This window comes from Varanus komodoensis, unplaced genomic scaffold (assembly GCF_004798865.1).
Source record: "Varanus komodoensis strain SLA01 unplaced genomic scaffold, ASM479886v1 scaffold6_2, whole genome shotgun sequence".
NCBI classification, from domain to species: domain Eukaryota; kingdom Metazoa; phylum Chordata; class Lepidosauria; order Squamata; family Varanidae; genus Varanus; species Varanus komodoensis.
The window spans coordinates 7,259,577-7,272,049 of record NW_025336346.1 but is presented as its reverse complement, the minus strand read 5'-3'; the positions used below and the strand labels follow the sequence as shown (position 1 = coordinate 7,272,049).

Genomic DNA, 12,473 nt, shown 5'->3' with positions numbered 1-12,473 from the left:
TCCTGTTCTGCACAGTATGCCCATCATCCTTCAAGTTCAGAGTTACAGGCATGCTCATAGGACTGTACCCTCATTTAACTGGTGTCTGTCTTAGACATATACAAATTTGAGTAAATGAACTGTTAAATACTTGGGCAGTATTTGTCATATATGGAAAGCAAGAAAGACAGTACAAGAGCCTTTTATAATAGTTTGCTATTGTAAATGACAAAGGGACTCTTGGTAATCTACATGGATATTTTCTTGTGAAGCAGAAAACACTACTGCAGGTCTTTTTTTCCTTCTTTACACAATGCGATATTACAACCTATTCAGGCTGTGTTCTGCAAATAATTTTGATATACAGTCCTATGCATGTCTCTGTGAAATGGAGGGCTGCAGTTGATCACACGGTAAATCTGTATCTTATACATCTTTCCATATTTGCCCTGTACCTTTTGTTAACTGTATCTGAATTTTCATTTAATCCTGTAGTATTTTCTGAGGCAATTATTTTCCATTATGAGAATGAGCTGTAGTGACATCAGAGTCACATGCTCCCCACCTTGCTTCTTTCATACTTCTAGCTAAACCAGCCCGAACTCATGGAATATGTACTCCCTTAAATTTAATAACAGAAGTAGGACACACTATGTTTGTGCTAAGAGTTTATTAAAAAATGAACAAACTCCTGATAAAGAATTACTGTTTGTGAAATACAGTAAATAACCACCTTATTTAGTTTTTGGATAGTTCTGCTTACACCAAGGTAACATTTTTTACCTCTTAATTAAGTAGCAAAAATACATTCCATGGGACTAGACTCATCCGTGCTCTATCAGAAGGATTTAGAGATTCAGAACTCGTTTCATTCAAACTCTTTGAGGTGAAATTCATCTTCTTTCCAAGTTTTGATTGTACTGCCTCTCAGAACGCTTTCTACGGTAAACATCATCTGGAAAACATTTGTGATTATTTCTGAGGATATTGTGGATAAGCTTCCTTTAACTACATCTTGTAGGTAATAACTGTCTAAGGAAGAGTTATAGATGGTTCAAGTTTCAAGATTAACCAAATGGGCTGCTTCATGCGGAAGTGGATAAAATGCAACACAGATGATATTTAGTAGAATGTCTTATAGCAGTGGGTGAATGATCGCTTGGAAGCTAGGTTCTCCTAAAGGAGAGTGACAAGGCCTGTCATCCATTTCACAGACTGATTAGATTCTCCTCAGCCTAAGGCCTATCACTTGTGTTTGCGGCTTTCTGGATTTGTTTCAGTCTCTTTCGCTGATGCAGAAGGTATGTTTGGATTCAGGAGGCCAATCACCTGAGAATTGTACCTACCTTTATCAATGCCAGTGAAACCTGAGTAAGAAAATCCTGGCCCTCTTTCCTGACTGCAACTGATAATTTGTACACAATAAACAGGATTGCACATGGCATTAAAAATTTGATGGCTCATCCTTGCTCAAAAATCCTTGAATGTAGATTCTGTAGCCAACCATGACTCCCTTTGTAAAGTTCCCAAAAGTTGGGGATGACCAGATGTTTCCAAAATCTTAAAGGTGCCCATACACTTTCACGATTTGCATGTCATCAGCTTTTATGATTACCGTTTAGATTTCAATGCAAGAGCCATGCTTGCCCAGACCAAAAATCCATCCAGTTCTACATTATTTTCAACCTGCTGCACATAGGAAGCACACCAATAAGAGTGCAGTAGCACCTTACTGCTCATCTTTCCCCACAACTGGTATATACAGGCATACTGGCTCAGATAATGGAGGTAGTATATAGCCATCAAGACTAACAGATATTGAAGACTAACAGCCTTCTCAATAAATTTGTCTCTCTTAAAGCTATTCAGATTGGTGGCCACCTCTATACCCTGTGAAAGTGAATTCCACAGTTTACCTTTGTACTGTGTCAGAGTGCTTCCTTAATCGGTCCTGAATCTTTTGTCATTGCCCTGAAACTGCAGTTTGTGATCATCATCAAACATCTGTCTGAAGATCACTAAGGGCAATTGTATCCTATTACAGTATTCTGTGGCCTTTGATACCACTGACCATGCATTCTTCAAGAGATAATTCTACTACTAGCTGGGGCATGTTGGGAACTGTAGGTCTTTTTTCCTATGTAAATTTGCCTAGGCTTGAGCCCTTACTGAACAACAGATTTAAGATGGTTATCCCTTACCTGTTTAAGATCTTATTAAACTTTCTCAGTTTAATAATAGCAGCTCAACCTGAACAGCAAGTAAAATCTTAAAGCATTCGTTTAGGCTATTTTAGAAACAATAATATGTTGTACAAGTGGAAAACATCAGTGATACTGGATTTTTTTTTTTTTTTTGCAATGACCATGCAATGAAATCTGCGACCTGAAAGACAGGGCTCAACATTTTCTGACAATACTTACAAAAAGTCTCTTTGCCAATTCGACCTTTTATCATAAACCATTCCATACAACCTCCAAGGATGAAGAAAAAAGGGAGAAATCTGTATATACCAAAGCGCTGCTTTCCAGGTACCATTTGCAATATTTTCCGTATATTATGCTTGCGAAGCATTTTCTGCAAAACTTTAGAATCTCTACAAAGGAGTGGGTCTGATCCTGGAAAACATGCAAAATGGATAAGATTGGCTAGCCAACCTGTATTAAGTGTAGCCAGTGAAAATACTTGGACTTCATCACTGTATCTTGTACACGACTATGCTTTGTACCATACAAAGGCTCAAAACACAAAGTGCAAATTAAACCTCATGCTGTTATGCTATTCCTGATCCCATGCGTGTTTATTCATTAATAAATTTCTCTAAAGCAAAGTGAAAATAATTTGAAAATAAATGTCCAAATCAGTATGCAGAGAACTGCAATATTAAAATGATGGAATGCATAAAAATCAATCTAACATCAATTTCTAAAATACTGAAATGAATAATGAATACCATGTAGCTTGAATCTTTTTTGAAGACTCAAGCTACATGGTTGCCCCATGCAATTGAGAAAAGACTCCGTCCAACAGCCTCCCCATGTGACACAATAAGAAACCTTGACTCAAAATTCTCTTGTTTTCTATCCTTTGCTCCCTATTATGGAAATCAACAAATTACTTCTTACAAGTTAGAAGTATGCATTTCTGGCAAGTGTATATGTAAACACATGCATTTCTGGAAAACATTTAGTATTAAATGTGATTTAAGTACAGTGGTACCTTGGCTCATGAACTAAATCCATTCCACAACTCTGGTCGCAACCCAAATTGGTTGTGAGCCAAGTCAAATTTCCCCATAAGGTTCAATGTAAATAAGGTTAATCTGTTCTGTAACCATTTTTTTAAATCACAAAAAATTGAAACAAAGTGACAAAAAACAAAAATTGCAACCATCTCCCCCCCCTCCCCAGCACGACCACAATCGTGCCCATCTTTCCTGCACAAGCGTGTCCGTAATCACGGCTACAGACAGGCGTGATCGTGATCATCACCAGATGTGGAGTTCACAACCTGAGGCAAAATTTTTCTGAATTTTCTGTTCGTGACCCGATTTGGTCGTGAGCTGAGGCATTCGTGAGCTGAGGCACCACTGTATGTATGAGTTTGAAATGCAAGTAACCCCAGTGGTCATCAACTGAGCAAGTATAGCACACCTGCTTTCTGTCTGTCTTGGGAATCAGCCTTATCACAGCTGCTTGGGTGTGAGTAATGCAGGTATTAATCAGTATCGTGTACATTCGACAGCAGCCTTCCTCAACCTGGTGACCTGCAGAGGCATTTGGACCACAGCTCCCAGAATTCCCATCCAGCAGGGCCACTGTCTGAGAATTCTGGTTGTTGCAATCCAAATGTGTCTGGAAGAAACAAGGCTGGAGAGAAGGCTATTTTACAGTATTCAGATTTTTAAGAAAAATCTGTGGCATTAACAAGAAAGAGGAGGACTAAATAAGAAAGGGCATACAGCATCAAATGTAAGCCTCACACTTGTTAGATTCACAAATACAAACACAGGTTACATAAGAATATTGAGCATAATCTGTTCAACTGAGCAGTAACAACAAATGTTCTTCAGCTGTTAATGGCCATCTGTCTCCATAACATTCCATGCGCAGGGGTTATAGCGCAGGTTAAGTGTGGTTTGCATGCAGAGTGCCCTAGCCTCAGTCCCAGACATCTGAAGGGTGGTCTAGAAAAGCAGTGGAAAGCCACAGCCCATTCATGAGGATAACACGGGGCTACCTGAACCCATGGCCCAAACTTGGGACATGGATTTACGTAATATATAACATTAGATGGATATGAATTATACTATCCAACAGCTCTGATGGACATAAGGGCACAAAGCGACCTACAGAACCAGAGCACACAAACACCCCATCGCCTTTGGCAATGAATTAGTCCGAAAAGCACTTTTTAAATGGAGCCATCTCTAAAAAGGGTCCAGCCACTTCAAAGAAGTACCAAATGTCTGCATGCCAACTACTCGAAAGACCATTTTCAGCTCTACGAGTTTACCTATTTATCGAGATTTTTTCCAGAAGCCCTGCTCTATGCAACCGCCTCATCTGAAATACTGTGGTCTGCCCACAGGGAGAAGCGTCTTTTCAGTTGCGGTTCCAGCCCTTCAGACCTTCTTCCATAGTGGGGGGTGTCTTCCTTCCTCCGTTTTGTCCTTTGGGCCAGGCGTGGGCAGCCTCTAGCCTTGCAGGAACGACTTTAGGTTTTTAAGTACTGTCACGAGATCTACTACTCCCGAGCTAGAGGCTCACAAGTCTAGAAGGCCCCTCGTTCTCCAGGCAAGAGGCTGATGCAGCAAGAACAGGAGGTGCTGCCTCCGCCACCTGCTCGAAAGCTAACAAGCACGCCGAAGGTCGTAGGACACGCCGCGCTCCCCACGCAGAAGTGCGCATGCTCAACCACAACGGCCACGCAGCCCCCTCCTTCCTCTTTGCCTCGGCATAGCCGAAGCCAGCCAATCAGGGAGGCAAGCTGGAAGGGTATCTAGCGCGCGTGCTCGGGAAAAATGCCCTCACCATGTCCCTAGGCGCGAGGACCGTGGCCGAGCAAGGGGAGGCGGAAGAAGCCCTCCTCCCGCACCTGATTTAAGCGCGTCAGGAAAATCGCTGGTTCTGACTGGCTAGTGTGGTGGGGGCGTGGCCGCGGCTCCGGTCGGGATTTGGTGGAATGTGGGGGGAGGTGTCTGCGGTCCGCGAAGTATAGGAATGTTGGTGGTGCTTCCGGAGCTCAAGGAAGCGAGTGCACAGCTTCGAAGCCTCACCGAGTTTAGTGGGAGGGCCTACCCTAGAAAGAGGGATGGTCTTGCAGACTAACAGCACAATCCAAAGCATAGCTCCTCGGAAGTAAAACTCGTTGCGATCAGATGGTTATTGCTCCTGGCTAATATTTATAGCTTTGCTGCTTACGGGATTTTGAAGTTTGTAACCTGCCTGCGAAATTTAAAAGTCCTGGAATTAATACAACCGCGTTAGTGTAGTGCTGCGGCGATAGGTGTGATATAATGTCAACATGCTGAATTTGAGCTCAGGGGAAATTACGGGTGAAAACAAAAGAGTGACAGCCCAAAAAAGCAAAGATGCAATACACATTGCGTACGATTGGTGCCAGAATATGTATATTCTTCATCTGAATTAAACATCATCATCATGCTTTCCACTTTCCAATTTCTTTCTTTGTGTCTGAAGTCTTTCTCGGTTATAAACCTGAGGACAGAGACTGTCCAGTAATGCTCTTAATAAGATGCTGTGCATTACCCCTCAGGTTATTTCAAATGCGATTACTGATTGCTCTAGTCATTGAAATCAACACATTCCAATGACCATTCTTTTTAGCGTGTCCTCTTAGATGTCCTGAGGTTTCAAGTAGCCATATTTACCTTGCCCGAATCTGTAAGCTGCTATAGAAAATATGTCCTATACAGGCTTTACTAGCAATTGCATTTGACACTTTGGCACTCTCGTGATACAAAATACATTATACTTTACTAATCATTATGCTGAGGAACCCTATGCTCACTTATAGCGAGCAGTCGGTCCTGCCCAGCAAATGCCCATGTAAGTCAATGTCCACTTTTAGCAATAATCCCTGATGAAAACAGCGGATCTTACTTCCGAGCGAACACGTCTACGTGGAGTTCCTCGTTTCCTTTGCTCATTCCTATATGTTAATTTGAAAGCTCCTATGACTTGAACGGACTTCTCCACTAAAACCTTTTCATTGAGACAGATGGAAACAACAACTCCTCCTAAAGAAGGACAAACAGCCGACAAATAACTCCCAACCCCCTAACATGAACTGACAGGCAAAACCATCGGGGCTCAAAGCTTTGAGCAGAAAAATAACACCGCAGTCAATATTTAAATACCCTCCAGCGAGGCAGACGAAAGGTTTCTTGGGAGTGGTAGTTCTCGCCATTCGAGAAGTGAGATGGAGTCCACAGGTAGACGACACAGTAAAACTCCAAATCCCAGGTCACCACGCGACAGCGCGTCCTTTCAGAAGCTGGCCGCCTGCTTGCATAGGGCGGCCAGCTGAGCTGGGGCGCTGGTGATTGGTCGGCTTGGTGGCGCCTTTATTGGCCGGCGGTTCGTGCGGGAGCTGGCGGCTATCGGAGTCAATGCGAGCTCGGTCCGTGCCGTGGCTGGAGCGTCGGCGGCTTTCCCTGCGGGGATGGTCTAGTGAGCCGCGGCCGCGGAGAGACTCCCGCCGCCTGCTGAGGCCATGGCGGTCGTCGGGCTCAAGGCTGCGGGCGGCGGCGGCGGCATGTGGAAAGGCGGCGCGGTCGCCGGCCTCCAGCTGGTGGCCGCTATTTCCAGTCACGGCGGCTGCTGCTCCAAAGGCAGCGACGGCGGAGAAGGGCGCGTGGGCTGCGGCCAGCAAAGGGCCCATCAGCACCAGTCCGCGGGGCACTCGCAGCCGCCGCTCTCCTCTCTCGGCGGCAGAGGCAAGAGAGCCGGGCCCCTTAGCCACGCGGCGGCCGCGGCAGCTCCCGCGGGCAGCCAGCTGCCCAGCCCCATCGAGGGGGTAGACACGAAGACCTACCTCTGGGCCAGATACCACGAGATGAAGAAGCTGGTTTACGGTAAAAACAAAACCAACCCCAAACTTCGCATGGGAAAGTGGGGTGCTTGGCCGGTGTCTGGTGCGGCTGCTTGGAAGAGAAGAATAAGATGCTCATGGAATAAAAGGCTTTCCTGCCCCAGGACCCCGCATCTTTCTTACCTCATTCCTGGGTCCCGGTCAGGTCCCGGTCCCCGGTGGTCCATGGCGGGGGGAGCGGGGCTGGCGGCCAGTTCAGCGCCTGCTGCCAGTTACGGGAGAGGTGCATGGCCTCACACCCAGTCTTGATCAGAAGTTCATTTGATATGGTGGAGCAAACGAGATTTAAACATGCCACGGGGCTCGGGGGTTGCAGCCAGTGGTGAAATCCCCTAGCTGTGTCTAGTCGGAGGTAAGGTCCATTGAGTTCAGTGAAAGACGTTTGGGTTCCCAGGCTGAGTGTGTTGAATCCCGACGTGGTCCTGACTTGACGTTTTCTATGAATTCACTTACAGACATACTTAAAAGATATTGCAGGTTCTGTTGCAGACCACTGCGATAAAGCAAACATTGTAATAAAACGAGTCACACAATTTTGTTGTTGTTTCCCAGTGCATGTAAAAGTTATATTTACGCTATACTGTAGCCTATTATGTGTACAATAGCATTATGTCTAAACAAGTGCATACTTTAATTAAAAATACTTTATTGCTCAAAAATGCTAGCCATCATCTCAGCCTTCAGCGAGTCATAATCTTTTTGTTGATGGAGGGTCCTGCCTTGGTGTTGATGGCTGCTGCCTGATCAAGGTGGTGGTTGCTGAAGGTTGGGTTTGGCTGTGGCAATTTCTTAAATTAAGATGATCGTGAAGTTTGCTGCTTTGACTGACTGTTCCTTTCACAAAAAATTGCTCTGTAGCATGCAATGCTGTTTGATAGCATTTAACCACAGTAAGGCTTTCAAAGTTGGTAGCTTCAAACCCTGCCATTGCTTTATCAACTAACTTTATGTAATATTCAAATTCCTTGTCATTTCAACTGGCTTCACAGCATCATTACCAGGAGTAGATTCTTTCTCAAGAAATCACTTTCTTTGCTCATCCATAAGAAGCAACTCCTTATCCATTAAAGATTTATCAAGAGATTGCAGCAATTCAGTCACATCTTCGGGCTTCACTTCTAATTCTAGTTCTCTTGCTATTTTTACAGTTACTTCCTTCACTGAACCCCTCAAAGTCATCCATGAGAGTTGGAATCAGCTTCTTACAAACTCCTGTTATTGTCAATATTTTGACCTCTTCCCATGAATCATGAGTGTTCTTAATGGCATCTAGAATGGTGAATCCTTTCTAGAAGGTTTTCGATTTACTTTGCCCAGATCCATCAGAGAAACCACTATGACAGCTATAGCCTTACAAAATGTATTTCTTAAACAATAAGACTTGAAACTTGAAATTACTCCTCAGTCAATGACCTGAGATGTTGAACAGATGTTGTGTTACCAGGCATGAAAACAAAATTAATCTCATTGTAATCTCTCAGCATTTGGGTGACCAGGTGCATTGTCAATGAGCAGTAATACTGGGAAAGAAATCTCTTTTTTTCTGAGCGTTAGGTCACAATGGTGGGCTTAAAATATTCAGTAAACCATGTTGTCAGCAGACGTGTTTTCATCCAGGCTTTATTGCTCCATTTATAGAGTGCAGACCAAATAGAATTAGCATAAAACTTAAGGGCCCTAGGATTTTCAGAATGCTAAATGAGAATTGGCTTCAACTTAAACTCACCAGCTACATTATTCCCCAACAAGAGAGTCAGCCTGTCCTTTGAAGCCTGGCATCAATTTCTCTCTAACTATAAAAGTTCTAGATAACATCTTCCAATATAAGGCTATTTCCTCTACACTGATAATCTGTGGTTCAGTGTAGCCACCTTCATTGATTATCTTATCTAGGTCTTCTGGATAACCTGCTGCAGTTTCTGCTTCAGCTCTTGCTGCGTCCCCTTCCACAATAGAGATGGTTTCTTTTCATAAACCAGCGTCTGCTAGCTTCAGACTTCTCTTCTGCAGCATCCTCACCTTTCTCAGCCTTCATAGAATTGAAGACAGTTAGGACCTTGCTCTGGATTAGGCTTTGGCTTAAGGGAATGTTGTGGTTGGTTTGATCTTCTAGCCAGATCACAGAATTGTTCACTGTATCAGCAATTAGGCTGTTTTGCTTTCTTACTGTGCATGTGTTCACTGGAGTAGCACTTTTAATTTTCTCAAGAATTTTTCCTTTGCATTCAGAACTTGGCTAACTTTTTGGCACAAGAGAACTAGCTTTGGGTCTATCTTGACTTTCAACATGGCTTCCTCACAAAGCTTCACTTCGCTTTGAAATGAGAGACATGCCACTTTCTTTCACTTGAGCACTTATAGGCCATTGTGGGTTATTAATTGGTGAAATTTCAATATTGCTGTGTTTCAGAGAATAAGGAGACCTGATGAGAGGGAGCAAAAAGAGGGAATAGCCAGTTGGTGGAGTGCCAAGAACACACACAGCATTTATCAAATAAGTTCTCCACCTTATATGGGTGTGATTTGTGGCATTCCAGAACAATTACAATAACATCACAGATCACAATAACAAGTATAGTAATAATGAAAAAGTCTGAAATATTGGGAGAATTACCAAAATGTGACACAGAGACACAAAGTGAACAAGTGCTGTTGGAAATATGGTACCAATTGACTTGTTTGACACAGGGTTGCTGCAAACCTTCAATTGGTAAACAAATCTGCAAAGCACAATCAAGTGAAACATAATAAAATGGGGTATGCCTGTGTAAGGTTCCCATTGGCCCCAACTGCAACCTAGGCAATACACTACTTAAGTGATTCAGTGCTTTACTGCAAAAAACCTTCACTTTGCTAAGCAATGATCACACTAATTACTTGGCCTTTGCCAAGTAAAAGTAACATGCTGGAATGTAACAGGCAGCAAGGTTTAGACAATAGACATTGTAAGATGGATTCCTTGAATCTAATATTGAGCAGTTAGAGTGTTAAATTTGCCTCTACCATATGTTTTCATGGAAAAATCCTCCATTTTTAAAATATACCTCATAGCATGCTTTATCTGTCATAAAATAAATAGCATAATGAATTAAAGTTGAGTGTTAGACCTCTCAGTTGACTGCCCCAAGAAACAAAATTTCTAAAATTAGTGTGTTGTCAGTTCCTTGTTTTCTGTTTATTTGTAAACTGTGTGTATGCTATTGAATAGTCATGTCTCAAAAATTTACAAAGACTGTAAATACAAATATATTGATATAATTTCCAAGAAAGAGATTGATGCAACATGGAGGCTAGAATCCTATCCCCACTTCCCTGGGAGTAAAGCCCATTGTAGTTGATAAGATTTCCTTCTGAGCAGACATATATGGCACTGTGCTGTAATTAGACCTTACATTGTTATTTACCTAATCAAGCATGTCAGTTCAGCAACTTTTGGCTGTCTTAAGTTATAGGGTACTGAAAGTGTTTCCATTTAAGTTTTGCTGGAAACACAAAAAACTTGGGTTTTTACAAAAAAAAGTAAATATAAATGTAAATATATTTACAAAAAATGTAAATATAAAGACCATCTTACAAAAGAGTTGTGTTTTATACATTATGTGGTTATTTGAAAGAACTCTTGTTTGATAACAAATCTGACTCCATGAAATGTTTTACTTTTCTTGGTATTAACTTCATTGCTGCCTCTTTAATTAGGAGTGCCCTAAAATTATAGTTGCTGACATATAGCTACATTAGAGGTATTTAGAAATAGGCACTGGCCATACTGTTCTAGAAAAACCGGTGATAGGAACATAGAACAGGGGTGCAAACATCTTGACCCATGAGTTAGTCTGGCCCTTCTCGGATCCCACTATGGCCATGAATCCTTCCCTGGTCCCCATCCCTTTCCCCCAATTGTTCGGGAGTTCCTAGTTTTTGTACGATATTCCCCTTTCTGAAAGGCTGAAATGCTTCCACTCAGAATTAGTTATTGGCAGCAGCTGGATTCATGCATCATGATAACTCATACTTAAATGTCTTGTCTGAGCCCTGCTGAGACAACAAACCATGGTGAGCAACTCACAGCTTGGTGCTAGCAACAAACCATAGGTTCTCTGCATGGGTAGTTGGTGGTTAACAAAGCCATGGCCTGTTAGTGCTGTTGGGTTCAGGTAACATGATAGTCTATTTTTTTTTTATCAACAATCCTTTAGGAACAGGGTGCAAATGGCACTTGTACCCATGAGTGCGTTTTACCTGCTTTAGTTGGTTTCCAAGTTGCAGAACTGCTGGGACATTTTTTCTTGATAACTGTTATATAAGCTTTATAATTTCTAGATTGCATTTCTAAGATGCACTCTTTGTTAGGTTGCTCAGGATGAGCCCTTGAACTTTTATGTTGTGCAGAGCACAGAATGCGGTAACCTGATTATTGACTGGTGTTAGTTGCAGGGAGTATGTATTGACAGCAAACTGTAAAACCATAAAAGGGATATCTGAAGGCCTGCTTCTCCCACAAGAACTCTTTGTGTGCACTGGTTGTCGGATGCAAATCTGCTCTGAGTTCCTCTGTGTTTGAAAGTAAGACAGATTGTTGTAAGTGATTGGCTGTTCTCAGATGTCCTTCTTGTGAAATTCTTCTAAATAGTGCCAAGTTAGCAACACATACTATATTTAAACATCGATAGCCTTTACTCTCCTCCTTTAAGCCCTAGATGAAGGACCAGTGGCGAGAACTGTGCAAAGACCAAGCTTCTTAAACTGAAGCCAGTACTTTGATTACGTTGATTTCGTTGTTTGTTTCATTTGAGAAACAAAGGATGTGGTTAAGAGCCAGTCATAAGGTCATTTCCTTTTGGGAATCCATTGAGAAGATGAAGGTCCTGCTTTTGCATGCTTTGTAGTATTCTCCTCACTGTTAAAGAAGTCCTTCTGATGAGTGCCTTTCTGCATTTCCCAATTCCCTGCTGTAAGCTTAGCCTCATTTCTGGGTGTCAAGTTTGATCAATAAGTGGCAGTCATGGTTCTGAGCTCTACTGGCTGACTGCCTTTCTCTTGGGTTTCTTTGAATTATTGAACCATTGCATGGAACCAGATCACCAACAAATCAATTCTCCTCTATTTGTAGTAAGACTAGTGTGTGACATAATATAGGGTAGCTGCTGCTATGCCATAAATGTTAGTGCCTACCAGACTTGCCTGTCCTAATGAAGGCTTTAGAATAGTGATCAAGACTGACGTTAAAAACAAGCAAGCAAACCCTTGAGGTATGTGTTGAATGAGTTGCTACTGTTTTCTTTCTAAGGATGCCAGGATGATTTTCTAATATTGTGATTGTATTGTTTGGGTATCTAGAGTCCAGTTTCTAATAGAACTATAAGTTTGGTTATAAATTT

At 42.3% G+C, this 12,473-nt stretch overlaps 2 protein-coding genes across 2 annotated transcripts in view; one reads left to right on the top strand and one right to left on the bottom strand.

Annotated features, from left to right (window-relative positions):
- Positions 1-633: 633 nt before the first annotated feature.
- SMIM4 (small integral membrane protein 4) lies at positions 634-4,980 on the bottom strand. The gene is made up of 3 exons (XM_044451656.1): positions 4,495-4,980; positions 2,403-2,597; positions 634-934 (listed from the first exon to the last, which is right to left on the bottom strand). Exons 2-3 carry the CDS (start codon positions 2,551-2,553, stop codon positions 873-875), a joined length of 213 nt encoding a protein of 70 aa, XP_044307591.1. The 5' UTR covers positions 2,554-2,597; positions 4,495-4,980; the 3' UTR covers positions 634-872.
- A 1,717-nt stretch (positions 4,981-6,697) lies between these two features.
- Positions 6,698-12,473, top strand: part of NT5DC2 (5'-nucleotidase domain containing 2) — a 37,804-nt gene continuing 32,028 nt past the window's right edge. Inside the window, exon 1 of the mRNA XM_044451363.1 lies at positions 6,698-7,078. Within this exon, the coding sequence (XP_044307298.1) occupies positions 6,718-7,078 (361 nt within the window). The 5' untranslated portion in view covers positions 6,698-6,717. The remainder of the gene's footprint in view (positions 7,079-12,473) is intronic.

Excerpts from the sequence above, each read along its gene's own strand:
- SMIM4 (XM_044451656.1), bottom strand. The coding sequence starts at position 2,553 with ATGCTTCGCAAGCATAATATACGGAAAATATTGCAAATGGTACCTGGA. Across the intron at positions 935-2,402 it reads AATTGGCAAAGAGACTTTTT|ATGATGTTTACCGTAGAAAG; the intron begins GTAAGTATTGTC and ends AATGTTTTCCAG.